The sequence below is a fragment of the Microtus pennsylvanicus genome, chromosome 3 (genome assembly GCF_037038515.1).
Source record: "Microtus pennsylvanicus isolate mMicPen1 chromosome 3, mMicPen1.hap1, whole genome shotgun sequence".
In the NCBI taxonomy this organism is placed as follows: domain Eukaryota; kingdom Metazoa; phylum Chordata; class Mammalia; order Rodentia; family Cricetidae; genus Microtus; species Microtus pennsylvanicus.
This window is the reverse complement of record NC_134581.1, coordinates 20537806-20560906: the sequence shown is the minus strand read 5'-3', so window position 1 is coordinate 20560906 and position 23101 is coordinate 20537806. Positions and strand designations below refer to the sequence as shown.

At 47.9% G+C, this 23101-nt stretch overlaps 2 protein-coding genes across 3 annotated transcripts in view; one reads left to right on the top strand and one right to left on the bottom strand.

Moving 5' to 3' along the window:
- The window catches only part of Rab6b (RAB6B, member RAS oncogene family), a 59705-nt gene extending 50458 nt beyond the window's left edge, over positions 1-9247 (top strand). For both annotated transcript variants that reach the window (XM_075964836.1, XM_075964837.1), the window contains exons 7-8: positions 1457-1523; positions 5204-9247. In XM_075964836.1, the coding sequence (XP_075820951.1) occupies positions 1457-1523; positions 5204-5268 (132 nt within the window). In that variant the 3' untranslated portion in view covers positions 5269-9247. The remainder of the gene's footprint in view (positions 1-1456; positions 1524-5203) is intronic.
- Positions 9248-11624: 2377 nt separating this feature from the next.
- The window catches only part of LOC142845663 (serotransferrin-like), a 45846-nt gene continuing 34369 nt past the window's right edge, over positions 11625-23101 (bottom strand). The window contains 4 exon segments of the mRNA XM_075964835.1: positions 11625-12628; positions 14214-14268; positions 16062-16198; positions 20363-20445. Coding sequence (XP_075820950.1) covers positions 12415-12628; positions 14214-14268; positions 16062-16198; positions 20363-20445 — 489 coding nt within the window. The 3' untranslated portion in view covers positions 11625-12414.

Here is a 23101-nt window from a genome sequence, read left to right as displayed (position 1 = left end):
GGAGGCCAGCGTTAGGCATCCATAGAGCAGGAAGCATCTGCACAGCCCTCTGGGCCAAGGAGAGGCTGGTCCCATTTCCCGTCTGGCAATGATCTGGAATCTGGGCAAGGGTTTGAGCGGGAGTTAAATCTGACCAGTTGAGCTGCCGCCACAAACCGCCACGGGCCATGTGGTTTATGGAAGCCAGAAAATGACCTCCACCTGCCCTGAAGGCTGGGGACCCAGGTTGAAGGCGCTGGTGGACTTAGTCTCTTGCACCGCCCCCCTCATATTGACACCTTCTAGCTGTTTCCTCATATTAAAGGAACTCGCAGGCTCCCTCAGCCTTTTTGTCAAGGCATTAGTCCCAGTCAGGAGGGCTCCCTAGCAACACCTTATTATATCGTTCTGCTGGGAACCAGGTTTTAACATATGGAGACCCAGACATCAAGACTAGTCCAGAATCCTCTGTGCTCTGGGATTTGGCCTGTACTTGTTTCTTTCAAGATGTTATCCCTGCCAGCCTCCACCTTCCAGGTGCCCCCCCATGTCTCCTCCTGTTCTCATACACACAGGTGAACTCACACATGAACCATACTTAGCGTGCTTGCTTCCCCCACGCTCGCTTTCTCATATACACACAGGAACATGACATTCACAATACCACACACACACACACACACACGTCATGGCGGCATTCTCATGTTCCTCGCTGTGGCTGTGGCCCTGGCTCCCAGTGTCTGCCTTGCCCCAGTGTCCCTGAGTAATTCCATTTGTCTTAAGTCAGGTCAGAAACTGGTTTTCTCCACCTACTTCCCATGTGAGGGCAACAGGCAGAAGCCTGCTCCCTGTGGCCCGGATGCTTTCTGCACTAGAACAGGTCCTCTGCAGTCACCATCACGCTCCTGCCGACTGCCTGTGGCCAGTCTGCCTGTAGGAGAAGCCACAGTTTTGCTGTGTGTGGGGACATGCATGTGTTTGCACCTGTGCGGGCCACAGGCTAACTTCCGATGTCATTCGTCAGGTGCCTTCTACATTGTATTTTGAGACAGGATTTTGATTTTATCTGGAGTGCACCAGTCCCGCTAGGCTGGGAGGCAAGTGAATCCTTGGGAACCTACTTGTCTCTGCCACCCCATCGCTAGGATTACAAGTGTGTGCCACTATACCCAGCTTTTAACGTGGATTCTGGGCATTGAAGTTGGGGCCTCATGCTTGTGTGGCAAGCACTTTATTGACCAGGCCGTCTCTCTAACCTCTGTTCCCTCTTCCTGCAAATACCCTGAGACCCTCCAGGACCTGCCCTGTGAGGGGCTATGGTGGCAGCAAAGGGCTCAGACCAAGCCTGCACTCCATGGCGCAGTCAGTGGGCAGACATCCATAATACCCATCCACATGAGGAGAGCAGTGCGGGAGGAGATGGGGAGATGGGAGGAGGGGGACTGGGCGGGCCTCACCCTGCATCTCCTGCCTGCAGCTCTTCCGACGCGTGGCATCGGCTCTGCCTGGCATGGAGAACGTCCAGGAGAAGAGCAAAGAAGGGAGTATCCTTTTCCTTTGACACGTGAGTGAAAAGACAGCCCCAAAGCCCGTGTTTTGCTTGGTGTTGCACTAGAGCAGGTACAGGTTACCCGGCCTCCAGCCAGGCCTTCCCTGGACTGATCCAGATAGCCAGGCCGCCCCTGTTCAGCAGCAGGATGGGCTCCATGGCCATTGAGCCCCCAGCCAGGAAAGAGAAACAAGGGCTATGCAGGAATCACCGGTGTGGGGAGGGGAGGAGACATAGTGGCTCCATCTTGCTCTGTAGTGAACACGATGTGTGTTTTGTGAGGCCGCTGGAGAGCCAGGCAAGGATGCTTCTCTACACTAGCATGTGAGTTCAGCATGTCAGTGCTTCCTCCATCTTCCCACTGCGCTATGGAACAACCTAGCTAACACCCAGTGCTGAAACTGAGGCACATAGAGGCCATGTATGTAACTTAGGGAATTAGGATTCACACTGAGGCTTCCTTCATATCTACCCCTTCTCTGTTCTGGGGTGCTGTCTCTCAAAGGGCACCTGAGAGGATGTGATGGGAAGTGCATAGGGGCAAGAGGACATGGCCCACAAACAGGCGTTCTTTGAAGTTGATCAGATGGCTCCACCTGAATAAGGCCCGAGAGACCCCAGCCTCCTTCTGCCCTGCCCATTGCAAAGGCAAAGCCAACCTGCCCGGGTGAGTGGTGGCCATTCATGCATGTTCTCCCGGAATATGGTCCACATGGGACTCCATGCCGGACCAGCTATCAGGCCACATGCTCCCACTTCAGGGTGACAATTAGCGTGGCATCCTAGTGTGCCTAACATCTCACTCGGCTCTAGGGGAAGAATTCTGAGCAGATAGCAAGCAGATCACACAGGGCAACCTGGGCTGTGTCTGTTTGCCCTATGTGGTACCCCCATCTGGCAGATGCAGCCATACCCTTCCCAGGTGTCCAATGGCTGGAGCCTCCTAGGAGGCAAGACTAGAACAGCCTGGAACAGACTGGGGACAGCTCAGAAGGGACCAGGTGGAAGCAGTGACCACTCTGGCTCAGCCGCAGTGTCAGGCTAACACATCTGCCTGCAGATGGTTCAAACCCAGATGTCTTGAGGATGCGTTCTTGGGGTCATGCTTGGGATGGCATAGACATGAGGACCAAGCACACAGAAATGCCACTTAGGGGTGCTCTGTGAAAGGTTCTTAGGTGGCTCTGCTCCCTGGACGGGTGGCGGGGGTGGGGCATGGATGTGCCCTGCTTCCAGATCCCCAGAGAGCTCCTGTACTTCCACTCCACCCAGCACAGGAAGCCTCCCCAGGGCCTTTCTAGCAGCTTCTGCCACCTGCTGTGTAGCTCTCAACAGAGTTGGGCTAAGGGACCCCAGGATGATGGAGCCACAAGCCCCTTGCTGGGACCACACACACAGGACTCTCCTTTCTGGCGGTGACTTACCTGCTCTGTAGCTCTCAACAGAGTTGGGCTAAGGGACCCCAGGATGATGGAGCCACAAGCCCCTTGCTGGGACCACACACACAGGACTCTCCTTTCTGGCGGTGACTTACCTGCTCTGTAGCTCTCAACAGAGTTGGGCTAAGGGACCCCAGGATGATGGAGCCACAAGCCCCGTGCTGGGACCACACACACAGGACTCTCCTTTCTGGCAGTGTCTTACCTGCTCTGTAGCTCTCAACAGAGTTGGGCTAAGGGACCCCAGGATGATGGAGCCACAAGCCCCTTGCTGGGACCACACACACAGGACTCTCCTTTCTGGCAGTGACTTACCTGCTCTGTAGCTCTCAACAGAGTTGGGCTAAGGGACCCCAGGATGATGGAGCCACAAGCCCCGTGCTGGGACCACACACACAGGACTCTCCTTTCTGGCGGTGACTTACCTGCTCTGTAGCTCTCAACAGAATTGGGCTAAGGGACCCCAGGATGATGGAGCCACAAGCCCCGTGCTGGGACCACACACACAGGACTCTCCTTTCTGGGGTGACTTGGCAGTGACCATGACACTTAGGCCTCGCAAGCAGGGCAGAGCATGCCCCAGACCTCCCAGCTGATAAACCTGCATGTTTGTATCCTGTAGCCTCTGTCCTCTGTGTTCCCCGTAGCACCAGAAGTACTGGGGCAGGGAAGCATACCCAGCAGTTGGCGATAAGATGGTAACGGGCCATCTGGGCCCATCACTGTCTCAGGAGCCATCAGACCGTGGGCCTTGATGTGGTTAGTGTCGGGCCACACCTGGGGTCCTGACTGTGGCCGGTGCAGCATACTGGGCTTGAGGGGCATGCAGCCACATGCTGTCCTGTTACAGAAGAGCACAGGGCAGGTTCATCCCAAGCCCTATGGCACATCTCCGCACAGAGTCTCCTCTTCTGGGTGCGATTGAGAAGTCAGCCCACCCATTCTTCCCCAACTTTTCAATCAGAAGCAGCCCTCGACCACAGTATTTCAGTGGCACGTAGCATTACAAAAAAGAAACATTAAATGTTAGTATGTACAAATGCTTGCAGCAAAATATTTAAAGTTGTGCTTTATAATATCATAGTCTTACACGAGTGTTTCCACTTAAACTAGTTAAACTTGGGTTAATATAAAAGTTAAGTTTCGGGATGTGGGAGATGGGTCAGTGGGTAAGGGCAATTGCTGCGCAAGCTCGAAGACCCAAGTTTGAATCCCTGACACTCTTGTGAAAGCCTAGACATGGCCACACAACTGTAGCCTCAGTGCTGTGCAGAGACAGGAGGGTCAGTAGGGCTTGCTGACCACCAGCCTAGCTCCAGAGTTAGTGAGAGACCCTACTACACACATGCACACGCACACATGCACGCGCGCGCGCACACACACACACACAGTTTAAAAAGTTTAGTGTGGCTACCATGCAGATGGAGAGTAGCCTCCCACCACAAGTCCCTTTGAACAGTGCCATCTTGGAATTACCCAGTGTCTGTAGCAGTGGCTTCCCAGGTGCCGTGCATTAGGATGTTCCAGAGTTTTGGCTAATTCGCCCTGCAGATCCATCTCCAGATCCACCAGGAAGATGTATTTTGTAACAGGTTTCTCAGGAGATGTTTAGACACAGTCCAAAAACCCCACGTGGTGTCCATAAGTGTTGTGCCTCAGACTGCACTGTAGAAGATTCCTTTGGAACACAGTCAGGTCACTCCCGTATGGGACAGAATGTCATCATGGCAGCAGCCAGCCTTTAGCTGGACCAGGGCTTCTCAGCTTGGACTGACTCCGGCCCTCCCTCATGAGGGGAATTGGGCAATGTCTGCCGACGACTTGGGTTGTGGTAAATTAGGGGACTGGAAAGCAAGTGTTTCTGGCAGAGGATGGGTGGGGATCAGGGATGCTGCGAGCATCCTCCACCCTCAGAGGGTGTGCCATGACAAAGTAGCACTTGGGAGGAGGGCCAGCAGTTAATGAGGCCGAGACTAACGGAATTTGAGCACCATCCATCAGTCACTGGGGAAAGCTTCTGAGACAGACCCTCCCCGGCCTTTGTGTCACGTCACAGCCCAAGTTTCCCTCTAGGGAGACAGTGTGAGGGATGGAGGCGGGTGGAGGTAGGAGAGAGAAGGGTGGAAGCCGGGCAGTTCCTTCCCACTCCAGCTGAGTTACGAGCTGAATGTGGGGTGTGCAGAAGGGCAGAGTGGCATCTTGGTGACCGTCATCTTCCTTAGCCAGCCTCCTACAGTGATTGACATCAAGCTGGACAAGCCCCAGGAGCCCCCGGCCAGCGAGGGTGGCTGCTCCTGCTAATGCAGACCCACTCGGCTTCCTCAGAAACACTCACTTGTGTTGCCTCCTATTGGTTAGCTTCCTAACGGGGTGGGAAATGAGTTTATCAAACGGGAGGATCTTTCTTTTCTCTCTCTCTCTCTCTAGGAGTAGGGTGGGACATGGGGAGGGAGGCTGGGCATCAGGGACCACGTCACTCTTAACAGCTGTTACCTAAACAACTATTTTTTGGTTTGGTTGTAATATATTGTACTTTATTAAGATTGCCAAAAACTGTTAAAATTAAAAAAAAATTTAAATCATGTGTATACAACTTTTTGCCAGATAAAAGAAGTAGTCATTTTTATTTGAAAGATGTGCTTTTTTTGTTTTTGTTTTTGTATATTTGTAAACTTATAGAGAACCTCTCCATACACCTCTTCCTTCCTGTTCTCTTCAAACTGTGTGTCACCTCTACCTTCCTCCCATCCCCTGTCCCATAAATTAAAGCAATTAACTGAAAAGTAGTAATTAGGTTCCAGGCCTGGGTCACATGACTCAAACCAACCAAGCCCTCTACCCAGGCTCCCCTCAGTCAAATCAGACTTTAGTTTAACAAAACAGCCCAGAGGGGCCATTATTCAGTCCGTCCTTGGCAGAGTGGGACACATTAGCCGGCCCCTGACTGGAAATGAAGGCCTGTGGGCTTTAGCATCAGCGCCAGGCCCCACGGCTGCTTCTGCCTCATCTCCTCCCCTGAAAAAACATGCAGACAGAGAACACAGACAACCGTGTGTTCTCTGTGCTGACCCAGTGACGAGCAGAGCGAGAAGATACTGGAAGGATGGGGTGCTCCAGGCAGCTGAGGACTGAGGCAGGGTTGTGGTTCTCAAATGTTGTAAGCTACTGGCCCAACAGTTGACGCATGTACTTAGGCTGACTGGCCAATTCAATGTGTGAGGTGAAACGGGGTGGCTCAGGGGTGCTGAAGCCTGGGGTACGTGCCGTTGGTCCACCTGTGATTGGGGAAGAGACGGATGTCTGCCCTGACTCTGAACAATATGTGTTCCCAAACCTTCTACTCCTCTTGCTGGGTACTGTTGTGGGAGCGTTGATTCCTTGATGTGTTTTCAGCCCCTGGCATGGTACATTTGAAATCTTTGTGTGGATACCTTTGGGTGTTGTGGCTGCACTACGGGCATCGTGAGGTTACTGTAGGATTTCCAGAAGGCTGCCCAGGGCACTACCACCCGCCCCAGCAAGCTGTCCTTGCTGTTTCCACTCATTCCTGAGACTGCTTTAGTCTTAAAGATCCTCAGAGACTCTTAACAGAGTTCTCTCCTCAAAGCAAAGTAACCCACACCCTCAACGCCCCCAGACTCACTGCCCCCTAAGCCTGTCCAAAAACAGACAGGGGCAGTGACCCTTCAGAACATCCCAATCCTATAGCATTGGCTCGTCTCCAGACCGCTGATGTGCAGGGTAAATGCCACCACAGGGGGTTGGGATGAATTATGGAACTTCTCAGAAATGAGTTCAGAATGGCAGCCTGCATGGCGGGTTTCATTTAGTGAGTGGGCCTGCCATGCTTCTCCATCCTGGGAGACAGTGTCAGTGCCTGCTCTGGTGACGAAGAGAGGAAGCAGGATCCTCGTGGGTACCGCTTCCAGAAGGCAAGGACCAATGTACAAGCGTAATTGAAACATCATGTGTTTAGCTTTTTTTATGTGTGTACATAATTATACATAGAGATAGACTTGTGCATACACCCCCACACACACATCCTCACGTATACATGTGCTCAATGTATATTCCTGTCGCTCCCACTCTCAAGTTGGAACTTGCATTGTGATTCCAGTTTTGGAAGTTCAAAAGTATGCAGTGTACTGAAATAAGAAATACTCAAAATATTGTCCAATAACTTGTGGTTGTCTTGCCTTCAATAAAATAGTGCATAGATGTGTTAAGCTACAATCAGAACTCGTCCACAGAACCACCTTCACTGCTTTCTGTACCTGTGTGCACAGGTGTGCATGCCTTTGTGGGCCAGTGTCCCCCCACCGTGGGCACCCCACCTAAGTGGTGCTTGTTGGAAGAAGGCACACTTACCCTGTGCTGACAGCAGCCTGGTTGGCAGGGAAGGGCTTCGCTGGCAGCCTCTGGCAGAGCCCCACGACAGGGCTTTGTCCTGTGTCTCAAGGAATGAATGTAGGGTGAATTTTAATCTTCTTGGCACTAAACGATAACTTTTCCCGTATTTCTATAACTCGAAGTAGCAGATCCGTTCCCTCCTCTTGTGCACACAATCTAAGGCATCATGGTGGATGCCATCCTGGTTGATCGGACCTAAGGAGCCCTGCCTTCCTAGCTTGTCCACAAAACCCCTCTTGAGTTTAGGGTCTCCCAGTCTCGTTGCTTCTAAGAATGAGGGTACAGTCACCCCATTGCTCTCCCACCCCAGCGGTGCCCTGGCCTTTTCCTCAGCCCATCTCCTTCTATGACGGCCATTAAGGCAGCCGGGCCCCGCACAGAACTAATTCTGTTGCGTCCGGGACTGATTTCTCCTTGACGCCCACCCACCCTCCTTGTTGGCAGGATCTGGTCAGGTTCGCTTGAAGATGTCCTGAAATTATCTCAGTGCCCCCATCTTTGCTGAATCCACATCAGTCAGAAGACAGATAGAGGATTCTCTTAGGACAAGATCGCAACTTAGTAATTCAGTTCCTCTCCCTGGACATTTGAGCCTGGCCTGGCAGATGGACATGATCCTCTCTCTTTCCTTTAGAAGTCTTGAAGGAGATTGTCAGCAAAACTTCTGTGAGCATTGCAGGAATAGTCTAAGATTGGAAAGGCAGGCAGCTTAGCTATACCCACACGCACTCCAAAATGGAGGTGTGACGTCAGTGTCCTGAGTGCTAGTCTTGCTGTGGGGTCAGAGGTTAGAATGTTTGGTGGCCAGGGCCTGACTGCTGTCACAGCCACTGCTTCCTTCCTGTCGCCATCTTAAACATTCCTGCAATACCCCAAGATGGGAGGCGAAGCCACGGGAGCATCAGTTAAACGTCAGGCAGCAGAGATAAGTGTTGCAAGGTGGTAACTAGGAGTGTAGACAGCTGGGTACAGTGAGAGCTATAGCCAGGGCTTGGCCTCCAGCATCCAGTGTGACAGTATGGGGACAGCAGTGGTGTCAGCGTCCTGCAGGTAGAGCGGTTAATTCCTTCGCCATACGGAAGGGGAAGAGGCTGTCAGGAAGACAGGGCAGGAGAAGGTGGTGTGTCTGAGTGTGTCAAATGCTCAGGGCTCAATGCTCACTAGTTCCCAGACTACCTCTCCCCCAAGAATGGGAGGCACTGTCATCGTGCCGCAGCACCGGGAGCCAGCCAAAACAGACAAGGTCACCTGCAAGCCAGGAACAGTCAGAGCCAGTGTTGGCATCCTCCACCTGTTGCTGACCTGGGGGTACAGACGCGACTGCATCTTGTGCTCGTGTCCCTTGAGCCATCTCTACACCATGGCTAGAACATGTTATTTCCAGCCTTAGTAGCTAGAGAGAATATAGGTGCAGTTTGGGCTCTTTCGTTGTAATGGGTGGTCCCCAAATCTACTTGCGTTGTCTAACCACACACAGAGCAGTAGTCAGGGCACCCTTTTAATTTTTGTTTGAAATCAACTTTTTCGGTATTCCAAAATCTTGCAGTTTCAGTGTACAAACTCCTTGGACTCCAGGCCCTGTCTGATTGGCACTCTGCAGGGTATATTATCAGGAAAGCCTTGCAGCGGGAGTTCAGATGGTCTCTTCAGGAGACAAGAAGCCTCCATAGCAACGAAGGCCAGCCTGCCTATTGTGTGTTGACTTCTCACCTCACCTGTTCTTTAAAAGAGGAACACAGAGGGTGGCATTTCCATCTGTAATGGGCTCAGAAGGCAAAGCGGCCATATTGACTTTACATTCAACTGTGTAATATGTGGAAAAGACTCAGCATGTTGGTCAAACAATAAATGTCCTGATTCTCAACACAAAGCTTCTTGTCGACTGTGTCTAAGTGGTACGGTTTTGTATATAGGGGGCTTAAAAGTGGATTTCCTCAAAGGCCCTCTCATGTCTGGGTGGCATGTCCCCAATGGAAGGCCTTTTGCCTCTTGTCCCTGCTCACCTGGGCTCTCCACTGATTCTCAGAGAAAACTGTGGGCTAGTGAGATTGGATGCACAGCCTCGTCTGTTAGAGTCTAACAGTAAAAGGTCAGGGCGACTCCAGGAGGAACCAGGACTCGGGAGTGTAGTTATCACCTCTCCACTCTACTCAACAGGGCTCTGGGTTAAGGAGGCAGAGTGCAGGGACTAGGCTTCTTACCCTTTGATGATTGCCTGTCATTTAAAGGCAAGAACTTAAGGGTTGTCATGATCCCCTTTTAGATGACATCAGCCATCACCACCCCAGCTTCTTCCACACCAGTTGGGGGACAGTCTCTGAGAGGCCCCTTGGGTCTCCACTATGCCTACCATAGTAGGTGTCCTGAGTTCCTATCTGGGTTCTGGGAACAATTCCTTAGAATGCTGGAAGTTTCAGTTCACGAGTGACCTTTCCCATCGAAAGGTCCTAAAAGTTCTGATACACTCCAGTTTGCCACCTCAAGGCCACCACGAGGATACAAAAGTCCCTGCCCACTTAGATTGGTATCTAGTGGTAAGGTGTGAGGTGGGCAGATACAGGGGATGGGGAAGTGGGGAGGGCTGAGAGCCCGGGAACATGACTCCATGCCAGATGAAAGTGAGAACAGCAGCCCTCCTCCAACACAGTAGTGTCCAGAGCCACGGGGCTTCACACTGAGGGCATGCTTGCTCCCTACATTAGCACAGCTAAGCCCCACTGTCTCGAGGCTGAGGTACTCCAGGTGTGCACAAGATGACGTTGTGATTGTCCTGTTTGAAGTGCAGTGTGGCAAGGGCAGGGGCTACTGGGCGACTCGCCTCATCACTGTAAGAGTGACCACTGTTTGCTAAGCCCAAATTTTTATATATATATGGGAAACCTTGTACTCTTGGCTATGTTATATATAACATACCCATGTATATACACATATATACCTATATTTGTGTGTGTACACAAACACGTATTTTGTAAGGTCAACAGAACATGGCTAGGGGCTCCTGTGGGTGGGACCTAAGGGTGCTGATTAAGGCTACATTCTGGGTGAAATGATATCAGAAGACCTCATGTCACGAGGTGTAGAGGCCTTGGGAAACAGTGGCAGGGGTTCCCCAGCTGTTGTTCAGTGAGAGCTGAGGCCCTTCCAGAAACTATGAGGCACCTGGTAGTGAAAAGCTACCACTGCCAGCCACAGCTTGAGAAACCAGAATGAAGTCTGGTCATGCTGAGACTCCAGAAATGGAATCCTTCAGGCCTTTCTCAGTGCAGCTGCCCCTGTACAGCTGGGCTTTGCAGCACCAGGCAAGCAAGCACTCTACCAACCGAGTTTCCAGCCCTGTCCAACCTAACCTTTCGTTTAAGAGCACCCTCGGGCTATGAATAAAACTTATATCTTTGCTCTCCATCCTCATCACTTTTCTGATGTGCTGATTCTCCCAGTAAATAAGATCACTTTATTACCCAGAAAAAGGGAGTAGTGTCAGTGAACATGGTTTGTTTTGAGACAGGGTTTCTGTGTGTATTTCCAGCTGTCCTGGAACTCACGCTGTAGACCAGGCTGACCTAGAACTCACGGAGATTTGCCTGCCTCTGCCTCCCTGAGTGCTGGGATTAAAGGCGTGCGCCACCATTGCCCAGCAAACACATAGTCTTTAACTAAACATCTACTTTCTTCCCCTGCACAGCTACTGTAATGTCAGTCATTCATGCAGCAGGGTCCAGAGAGCAGTGAGAATCCCAGCAGCACACTGCTCTCTAGTAAGAACTGACAGGGTCATCTCTCGACTTAACCTTTGTGCGACACATCTCATACACCAGGAAGAAATGCGTTAGGGTGGGGAGCCCCCCCGAGTGCCTGCTGGGAACAGCAGCGCTCTGGGCCCCACAGGAACGCCATGTGGTGCGGCAGAGGCTGGGGCTGGACTGCACAGGGAGCACACCGTGTTTATCCTGACTCCCGCTGGTCCCCAAGGCCAGCCCAGACGCTCCTGTGCGTGTTCCCAAGCACCACACCTGGAGTCATGCCTCTCCTACAGGGTCTCTCTAATGAGGCCTGTCTCTGAGTGTGAGAGGAGACAGAGTCTGTATACATGCAGTAGGCTCAGGTAACCTAGAGTTGAGCTTGAATCCTAGTTCAGCTTCCCAGCTACACTCGCTCATCATTCAACTTAATGCTTTCAGATAGACAGTTATTTATCAAGAAACCAGCCATTTGTAAAAGCAATAAAAACACAAATGTTTAAGACAGCATTACTTTGAAAAGGCAACTTTTTTTTTAAAGCATGAATGAATTCACTTAAAAATACATACAGTGGACTTTTCCCGTTTGTGCTGTTCCACGGCATTTGAGCTGAGGCAACACAACAGGACCTGATCAAGTAGCACAGGCAGACAGCCTGGGGCCTCACTCGCCCCCAGAGGCAGCAGTGCACTGTCTCCCGGCTCTCCCCAGGGGAACCTCTGGAGCACACTAAACCATGAGTGTCTGGGGAGCTGGCTCTTACATCCGTCACGTGAGAGTGACTCTAGAGGTTCTCGGCAGGCTTCTGAACCTCAGCTGGAGTGGAGACAGGTCACTGTCAACGGTGCCCTGTGGTTCTGAACCTGTCTTCGCTGTAACTACCTTTATATCTGAGACTTCACTAAGAACTGACAATGCATTAGTTATGCCAAAATACCAGGGGCAACTGGAAATGAACTGGCTCCACAAAAGGGCAGGTCTGGCTCTGGGAAAATGGACCGAAGCAGAGGCAGAGGACAAGAACTTCCCTTTTCTCATGGTAATGCCCTCTCTGCTATGTCACACACTAAAGTAATGCTACACCTACCAAGAGGGAGAACAGGAGAATTAGATAAAAAGGACTAGTTGAGAAAGGAGCTAGAGGGAGGGACAATGCTCTCGAGCTGTAACAATTGTTTCTAGAACACAGAGATGCTGCAGACACAGGCCATGTTCCCTCTTCAGCTCCACACCACCACAGCCCTTTCCCAAACTGCTCGTCAGTCACAGATGCCCATGGCTTGCAGCCAGGGCTGCCCCTCAGGCGATCTTGGCCAGCCACTTCTCCAAGTCCTGGATGTCGGCGGTGTCGGCATCCCCTCGTCCACCCTTGGCACTACACTCCAAGAACTCCACCTTGAGGGGCAACTGGGAGAATTCGAATTCTTTGCCTTTCTTTCCCAGCTGAACAGGTGCAGTACTGGAACTGTCCAGTGTGCTGGGAGCAGCGGAGCGGGTGACTCGTAAGGTGTTGCTGTGGGCAAAGGGACAAGTCAGAGGAATCATCAGTACCCATTCAAGACTGATAGGCTAGCCGTCAATTTGCTATTAACACTGCTGACTTATCCTTTATATCTATGAACCACTGTTTCAGATAAACAGGTCAGATGGGTCCAACCTGTCTATTAGCCAGAAGTCAGGGGGTTAGGAGACCCAGGTGCCACCACCTCTTTTAAGCCTAATTCCACTTCTAAGATCTGAATGACACCATAGAAAAATCAGTTTTAAATGCATGTTTTATAAAAAGTCAAGGTTTGGAAACTTCAGCATGGGGAGATAGGGAGCTTTTTATAGTGAGTCTTCTTGGATTTAAAGTTCATACATATGCAGACTTCAGTCTCATAGAAAAACCTTCCCAAATTAAGCCACTTTCCTGCCAGCTGCTCGTCCTGTTAGAGAGCACACAGGCAAATGCTGACTGACTTCCTGCTAGGGACTAATATTTATAAATACTAGATCCAACTAAAATAGCAAACTGGGCATGGTGGTGCACGCCTTTAATTGCAGCACTTGGGAGGCAGAGGCAGGCGATCTCTGTGAGTATGAGGCCAGCCTGGTCTATAGAGTGAGTTCCAGGACAGTGAGGGCTGCAGACCCTGTCTGAAAACCACAGGCCTTACTCTTACAAAAGCAGTAAGAAAATGTAAATGGGTTTTCTGTGCTGGTCTTTTCTTCTGCAAAATAGCTTTTTAGTTCCTAGAAATAGGAACTGCACAGAAGCCTGCTAGGTTCCTTAATGCTCACAGTTTATCTCACTCAACTTACAAGCTTTTCGACACTAAGATAAATAATATTGCCAACAGCTTGAAAACCATGTAAGAAATTACAAAACAGTAACATAGATTTTTATATTCTTCCTAAGTGTTCTTGTTCTGTCAAAAATAATTTCCAGTAGCTACAATTTTTTATTTTATTTTTTGAGACAGAGTTTCTCTGTAGCTTTGGAGTCTGTCCTGGAACTCACTCTGAAGACCAGGCTGACCTCGGCCATTGTCTCTGCCTTCAGAGTGCTGGTATTAAAGGCATGCGCCACCAGCACCAGGCCTAATTTTTAAATTTTATTTTCTGGGACAGGCTCTCACTATATAGGCCAGGCAGGCCTGGAACGCTTGCTTTCCCTGCTTCCAGAGTCCTGGGACTACAGGTCTGCGGGAACACACCCAGCTTCCAATAGCTTTTAATTTTTTTACTTCCCTTTTCCCCTGACCCTCAGTTTTTATTTAATGTTACTAATTTACATATTATTTGTACCTTTTAACACTGTTTTACATGCCTTACTATAATACCGTCATTCACTGAAATAAAATTATTTTAAACTTAGTGTCGTAAGTCTCTCAAACCTTCCAGCTATAAAAGAACAAAATGAGCTGATGGTTTCAGTAAGTCACAAAATTTTAAAACAGCTATGAACATCATTAGGTTTTTTAGAATTCCACTAATTCTTTCATAGATTATTTAACACATACATTCTACACTAATCTTGACTGTAATTCTGATAACCATACACAGGCACTGGACGCTTGGGTGCTGGGACATTTGCCAGCAGTGCGTGCACTTACAGTTCCTTTTCAAGCTGCTGCTGAATTAACTTCGCTGATTTTGCCATTGCGATATCTGGGGGGAAATAAGAGCATTGTTCTAGATTAAACCTCAATGTGTCTTTGCCTTGGATTTCTACCACAATAGAAAATTCCTATTTATTCCAAGAAGATTACCTCCCATTCCTTTGTTAAACCATTTTTTTTTTTAAATTTATTTTAAAGCTGGGCGGTGGTGGCGCATGCCTTTAATCCCAGCACTCGGGAGGCAGAGGCAGGAGGATCTCTGTGAGTTCGAGGCCAGCCTGGTCTACAAGAGCTAGTTCCAGGACAGGCACCAAAAACTACAGAGAAACCCTGTCTCGAATATCAAAAAAAAAAATTATTTTAACCTTATATTATGTGCATTGGTGTGAAGGGGTCAGATCCCAGGAAACTGGAGTTACAGACAGTTGTGAGCTGCCATGAGGGAGCTAAGAATTGAACCCAGGTCCTCTGGAAGAGCAGACAGTGCTCTTAACCGCTATACCATCTCTCCAGCCCCATTAAATCATTTTTTGTTATGCTATTTCTTTCTTTGTCAAAGTAAATGCTGTATTTGTAGTTTTTTGAAAAATGCTTTAAAAAACATTAAATGCAATAAGACATATTGTTCTAGTGCTAATGTCCATAAAACTAAGTAAGCTTGAGCTTTCACACCGTACGAGCCTTTCAAGCTTAAACCTGTCCACAGCACTGTGACTGACATTTGATGAGAACTTTAACACGCAACTCCTTATTTACTGTTTAAAGAGAACCTCATCCAACCAGCTAATTTTTAGAAGCTGTGGCAAGCATGAAGTACACTGTAGGTTAGAAACAAGCCCAGGAGGGCACAAAGCCCAAGCCAATAGGTACTGAATGTCCTCCTTATATAAAACAGAGAAAGGTAAGAGCTGGACCTGAAGAGGTGGCTCAGCGGTAAGAGAACTGGCTGCTCTTTCAGAGGATCTAGGTTCGATTCCCAGCACCCACATGGCAGCTCACAACTGTCTATAACTCCAGTCCCGCAGATCCAAAGCCCTCTTCTAATTTCCTCATGTACCAGGTGTGAATACAGTTCACAGACATACATGTAGGCAAAACACCCGTACATATAAAAATTATTTTTAATATTTTTTAAAAGATTTGTTTATTATGTATAGTGTTCTGCCTGTAAGCATGCCTATACACCAGAAGGGGGCACCATATCTCATTATAGATGGTTGTGAGCCACTGTGTGGTTGCTGGAATTAAACTCATGACCTCTGGAGAAGCAGCTACTGCTCTTAACCTCTGAACTATCTCTCCTGCCCCTAAAAACAATTTTAAAATAATACCCGCAGCAGGTATTATTAGGATTTTAAAAAATTACTTCTGAAAAATGCTCCAGACTCCTAGGAAATGTAGATGTGAGAGAGTTCTGAAAGACCAACTATCCTGGGTTACTTGAACTGGGCCCAGAACTGAAGCCCGCTGACCCAAGTGTGAGCCCCAAAAGGGGATGCAGTTTCCTGTGGTGGAACCTCTCAGTGGTAAAGTATTTTACAGAGTCCCCCCAAAATCTCCAGAAGTGACAGTATGCAACTTCACAAACTAACAATTGGTAAAGTAAAATAATTTAGGATCTTCAAAATAAAAAGCACCGTATTATGAAAAAGGGTATAACAACACCTGGTTGCCAGTCCTTAGGGCAGCCTGGTAAAAAGACTGGGAAATAGTAATAGATGAAGATTTAATCCCTTAATTTGTGACACCCTGTGCCCCATGCTCGACAGTAACAACTGCAGGTAAATGAACTAATTCTCAGTAGCAATCCTAGACCAACCCACTGCCGCCGCCAGGGAGCACCTTGCTTATTGCAGGCTATTAAGAAGGATGGTGCATTCTTCAGTCCCATGCTGTCGATGAGAACCTGATACAGAAACTCGGCCACATCTTTCACCTCCCGCTGGAACGCTGCACTGTCCACCACGAACACCACAGCCCTGCAGTGAGTTAAAGGGAAGAGGCACATGAGTACACAGTAAGTGGGGACCACAGGACAGGCCCCCCATCTCTCTAGACTCAGCCCTCTGTCATACACACACAAGCACACACACACCTTGACATAATAATATTAGCAATAATAATAATCATACAGCTGTTAAGAAACTAAAAGGACACAAGAAATGGTGTCTGCTCAAGGGCCAGGAAATCATCCTGTAGTCCACAATGGAGTAAGACAAAGAGGAAGACATTTGAACAAGACCAAAGGACGATCTAAAGCTGAACCAACAAACCACAAACCGGCCCAGACCGTTGGGCTAAAGGAATGTGCTGACCGTACAGATAAAGCACACCTTGGAAAGAGTACATGTGGAGGGTGAGCTGTGGAAAGCCAGGTCAGAGATGACACACTGACCTGTACAGTTTGTTTTCCTGTCCGACAAAGACTACTGGTACCTAAGTGAAGACAGAGAACTCTTGGGACGGTAGCTCAAGAAGAACTATGAGCACATGGCGCTAACCTCAGGCAACAGCAATAATTATCCTGTAGCAGAAACGAAGCCGTCAGAACTACAAACAGGTTCTGGGGTCAGGAGCGTGAAGGCCCAAGTAAAGAGGGGTGCGCAGAGGCTAAGAGGAACCTGCGCAGCCACACCAAACACGCTGCACAAAGCCTCCAGCTCAAAGGCAGGCTAATGGAGGCTGTGATTAGAAAAATTCCCAAGAACTACAACACCTGTCTCCAACGCCTCACAGCTGCCATGCACAAGTTGACGCTCTCCCTGCACTAAGATCCCAGGCGAAGGTTACATAAAAACCAGACCAGATTCATCAACCCTCATGATACCAACAGATGGAAATAACCCTGGAGTCTACCCTTGGCATCCTAAAGTATCAAAGACTTTCAACCTCATCAGTGACACCCATTCCCTTGAAGGAGGGGTTCTAGACATGCAGTTCCAACACAGAATATCCAGAACCCCCAAACTGGAGTTTAGAGTGACCTAAGCACATAGTCATGGAGATGTGCTATTGATAGAATGCTTGCACCGCAGGCACAAAGTCTCAGATCCATCCCAGCCAGCATAAAACCAGACAAAGCGCATTCCTGTAACCCTAGCAAGGAGGTAGAGGCAGTAGGTCATAAGCTCAAGGTCGTCTTTGGCTAAATATGAGTTCAAGACCAGTTTGAGTTATGTGAGGCCCTGCCTCCAGAAGAAAAAAAAACACCAAAGTTACAATAAAATCTATGTTTAAAATTATTTTAGAGAATAGTAGAAACAAACAAAAAGAAGCAGGTGTACTTTTAAAGGGTATTTTAAAGACTACATCATAAAAATAGCCTATGAAATAGGCAACTCAGTGGAAAGCTAAGCAGATATAACTTAGCTGAAAAGAACACAGCCAACTAGACAGTAGATCTGAGGGCTCACACAACACTCAAGGGAAAAGGATTTCTTAGATAAACTAGCAAAGAGACGGCAGAGAGAAGGATCAAAAATGTCAGCAGAGTCCCATGCTGTGACAAGTGAGAAAGAACAGACAGTGCCATCTGTCGGCATCACAGGGTTTGATGAACTGGCCCAAGTTTCATGCTAATCTTTCACTGGGGTCTTATGCCTGCAGTCCACTTGTGCCCTGCAGCTGTGAGGCAGGAAGCCAGCTGTTTCAGTTTCTTAGGCTGCATTTGAGTGGGAGGCTTTGTTGGGTGTGGCTGGCCCAGCTGCGCGGGACCTGTCAGCCACTGCACCGGAACAGAGGATAGCGTCCTTTGGTGTAGGGTGGTACACTTGAATTCCAAATACCACGAAGCCAAAGACAGATGTCCCGTAGGAAAACGACACTGAGAAAAACAGAACCTGAAAGGAAGGAGCAGAATTTGGCAAAGAGCAAAGAAAACAGCAGGTTTACTTTACCCACCGGATAGGAGAAAAGTGGCCATCACTGGCAGTTACAGAGGCGCATCCCCAAAGAACAGATGGTCTGATGAAGATCAAAACATGGGTGCTTACAGTTCACCAAAAGGAAATGAGTGTGTATTGGATGCTGTTATTTATTGTTTAAAAAAGGGCAGGAATCCAAGAAAGAGTAAAAAATAAAATACTTTAAAATCATTGATGGGGAAAGAATCTTAAGCCAGAAGCAGAATTTTTAGATGGCTCCGAAGATAAGAGGACTCGCTGCTCTTGCAGAGGACAAAGGTTAGGTTCCCAGTACAAACATCCGGCAGTTCACAACTGCTTGTAACTCGGTTCAGGGGATCCAGCACCATGTTCTGGTCCTTCAGGAACACGCACATATATGATGTACAAACACACACAGGCGCATGCACAAAAATTTTTTTAAGAAAATCTTTAAAAAGTCACAGATCATAGTATTTTCAATTCCCTTGTATTATAACTGAAGTTCCTGTGAACTTAGTTTTATCTTTATATGCTACATATTCTATTTATTCAAAATACTTGGATAACAGAGTATAATTATTCTACAAACTGTAAATTATTTGCAATTAGTAATAGAAAAAAACTGGTTTCGAGACAGTTTCACTATATTGCTTAGGCAGGTCTCAAACTTGCCATTCCCCTGCCTCAAGTCTCCTAAGTACTAAAAGAACACCCTATTATGGCCAAATTTAGCAGTTCTAGGTATGTCTCAATTGTCTGAGGAATAAAAAAAAATTCTCATCCGTGACAAATTGCTCATCACCATCTTTTTGTGGCAAGAAGCAATGACAAAATCTAAGTCTAGAATGCTCAACAAAAAGGAAGCTAAGATACCATCAGTCAAAAACATGAATACCTCAGGTATAATACTGCCAATTAAACTATCACAACATCATTTCCAAAATGCTTTCCAAATCTAGTTATTAAAATATGCCTTCACATCATTGAAATGTATCATATAAATTTACCTCTTCAGTTCTTAATCAGTGTTAGATAGCAAACATGAAGAAAGCCTTTAAAACTAGAGCGTTCAGATTTTAGGAAAGAACTTAAGAATCAATTGACAGGAGGACTTACACTGAAAATAGCTCTTGAGGCATTGATTTAATGTAACTGAAGAACAGACTTGCTGGGCTGCCGTGCTGCCTCTAGCATTTGGCGGATTATACAAGGGGGATGACAAGGACGGTTTCTATACCATGCTTCCTACGAAGTGGACTGCTCCAAACCCATTAGTGGGAGAACAACCAGCAAACAACAGGCTACAAAGCTGTTGTAAGAGCATGCTGCTACTGTAGGGGCGTGGAAGCCTCATCACCCCAAGCCTGGCACTGTGTGACACTACTGAGCTCTGAGCCACAGACTGCCAGTCAGCATCTAGTGTGGAAATCACCTAGGACTTCAAGACGGACTCGCACTTATGGGACACAGCTACTGGTGCTTTACAGAAGCCAAGCCAGGCCTCTGGCCGGCCTTTCTGAAAATACCAGCTGTATGCTATCCATGCAAATAATTAGCAGTTACACCCAAAGATACCCAGCTAACATCCACTGCATTGTGTGCAGAACATGGCTAAGAATTTATGAGAGTTGGATGTGGTGGTGCAAGCTTTTAATCCCAGCAAGGCAGAGACAGGCAGATCTCTTAGTTTGATGCCAGCCTGGTCTACAGAGCAAGTTCCTGGACGGCCAGGGCTATACAGAGAAACTCTGTCTCGAAAATCAAAACACAAAGAAAATTCCTTTTCCAGACTCTAAGAGCTCTAATATATCATTAAGTCTATCTTTAGAGTTAGGGGATGGAGAAATGGCCCAACAGTTCCGAGTGTTCTGCTCTTGCATAGTTCAGTTCCCAGCACCCACGTTGGGAAGTTCACAACCACTTGTAACCCCAGCTCCAGGAGATTTAACACCCTCCTCTGGCCTACACATATACCTCCACATAAGTGAACATAGCTGGCCTCACATGCATATGGTTAAAAACAATTTTTTAAAAACAGTATCTTCAGAGTTACCATGAAATTTAATCATGTTAATGGGAGTAACGCTCCCTGAGAAACTCTCCTACAGTCTTCACAATCCTAACACCCCAACGGATACTCCAAAACATCACCTTTCCACCCCAGGGCACCATAGCATCAGAATCTTAACAGAGGAAGCATCATGAGTGGATGCCAACACGGTCCACACTTACACAAACCCATGCCACTTCCTAACTTACCTGGCTGAAGACTTAAAGCGATCTAAGAACTGAAGCCTCAAGCTCTCGTGCCCAGGGAGGTCAATCAAAGTCAGGCTATTGCCCTGAGGAAAAGAATGAGATCAGGTCAGCCTTCAGTTCCAGGAGGATAAATCTGCACCCTCAGATAGATCCCAGGCAGCACACGGGTGCTGTGCTAACGAATCAAGCAGATGACCACTGCAGACAGCGAGTCAGATGGATGTCTGTGGAGCGCTAACCGTCAACACTGATGGAGAAGAGTGCTTGATGAGTATGCACGAGGCACAGAAAGAAAATAATAAAAACCAGGGGCTGGGGAAGATAGGCCAATTGGTAAAATGATCTGAGTTTTATTCCAAAAACCTACATTAAGAAAAAAAAAAAGGTCCAGTGTGATAGGGCTACTTTTTGCCTCAACACTGGGGAAGCAGAGACAGGCAGATCCCTGAAGCTCTCTCTCAGCCAGCCTAGCCTACTTTGTGAGCTCCAGGACAGCGAACAGACCATGTCTAAAAACCAATGTGTATGGCATCCTAAGGAACAACACACCCAAGCTTGACCTCTGCACATTCTTGCATGCCCCCACATTATTGCCTCCCCCACATACTAAATAAAAGCTCTGGCAACAAAACAGCATGGTTCCTGACATGACATGTATAATGCAATGTAAAATTATGTAAGATGTATAAAATTACAATGTAAGTAAGTGTTTGGTTGGTTGTTTTGAGACAGGGTTTCACTATGTAGCCCTGGCTGTCCTGGACTCACTCTGTAGACTAGGCTGGTCTCAAAATTGAAGATCCGCCTGCCTCTGCCTCTTGAGTGCTGGGATTAATGATGTTCACCACCACCACCCAGTTTAATAAATGTTCGTAAGAGAATGAAGAAGACACCTTACTGTCTGAAGGAATCACGGTCTATCCAAGGCTTAGGAAATACACTAATATGAGTATAAGCAAACTCATATGAAAACTGGTAAATATTCACAAACAATGTAAAAACATACAATTTATAGCATGTATTACAATTAATGAGATTCTCAACCTTAATGAAATATCCACAATTTTGACTTTTGAGTTTTAGATATTTGTACATTAAGATCACCATTTATTTGTTCCAATTCTGTCAGTATTCCGTTTGAATTCCTGGTCCCCTACTTAGCAAACTCACTATGCCCCCTAGGAGGTGGTAGTCACCATCCTACGACCTCATCCTTGGAATGTGCTATTGTAGACATAAATAAAACCGTCAGGTGTGGTCTGGTACATCTGATGGATGATTCAGAACCATCCATCAATTCTCACACTGACCTAATTCTCAAGCAGCTATGACCATGGTGTCTGCAGAAGTCAGTACCGCATACAGACTGCGCACAACCCTCTGGATTCATTATGCCCGAACCTTCATCGACAACATGTCTAACAGCTTTGCAGCTCTGCGCCAGTGAGAGCCTGGAGAGCCCATGCTGAGGTCTACCACTCTCTTTCTGAAGCAGTACTAGCACTGAAACACACAGCGTTAGTGATCCAGAAGACACGACTGTGCACATTACTGCTTAGACTGGAACAGAACACCAGGGAGTGGGACAGGAAAGGGATGAGCGTTCTTTATGTTCAATGAAGCACAATGCAGGCTCATGTGCCTGAGGAACATTCTCTATTAATTTTAATAAAGTATTTAAAATTATTTAACCCAATATGAAGTATTATTTCAGATTTATTTATATGTGTGTATATGTGTACACGAAAATGTGGATGATCATAAGGCCCAGGAAAGGTAGTTAGATTCCCTGAAGTTACAGTTGTGAACTGTGGGATATGGGTACTAGGAACTAAACTCCAATGCCTTGGAAGAGCAACAGTGCTCTTCATTGTTGAGCCCCAGAATCAGGCTACAAAAATCCACCAATACCAAGTCACCCTGGAACTCCCCCAGCCACCCAAGAAACCCTATGTAAGCTCTGTACCTGTTCAGTTTGCTGCTGCTTCTCACCCTAGAGGCAGCTGCCTCCCTGGATTCTTCCTTCCCAACAAACGTCAAGTGAGGTTTGTTGTGCACTGTGACTTTTTCGCTGGAGCAAGTCAGAGCGGAGCAGAACTGTAACCCTGTCGCTAGGGAAGCTTTCCCCTAGCAGAGCGGAGCAGAACTGTAACCCTGTCGCTGGGGAAGCTTTCCCCTAGCAGAGCGGAGAACTGTAACCCTGTCGCTGGGGAAGCTTTCCCCTAGCAGAGCGGAGCAGAACTGTAACCCTGTCGCTGGGGAAGCTTTCCCCTAGCAGAGCGGAGCAGAACTGTAACCTTGTGGCTGGGGAAGCTTTCCCCTAGCAGAGCAGAGCAGAACTGTAACCTTGTGGCTGGGGAAGCTTTCCCCTAGCAGAGCAGAGCTGTTACACTCCGGGGAACTTACACAGAGGGTGTTGCAGGAGACACCCTTCTCAGCAGAGCAGGGCTGCAACAGCTTCACTGGGGAAATCCTGCCCTTGCTGGAGCAGAGCTGTTGCACTTGCACTGGGTACCTTTCCCTGGAGCAGGGCTGTACGCTGACACCTTACAGTGACTTTATAGTATTCCTTGGCTCCTAACTGCCAGGGTACCTTTCCATCTGAGCTGCAATGCTTACAATGAGACCTTGTCTTAAAGACAAGAAAAAACTAAAAGTTCTGGATCAAAGAAGTACCATTGTAGAAAAAAACAGCTAAATGGCAGACCCTATTTGCACAGTGCTTAATTCTGAAGGCAC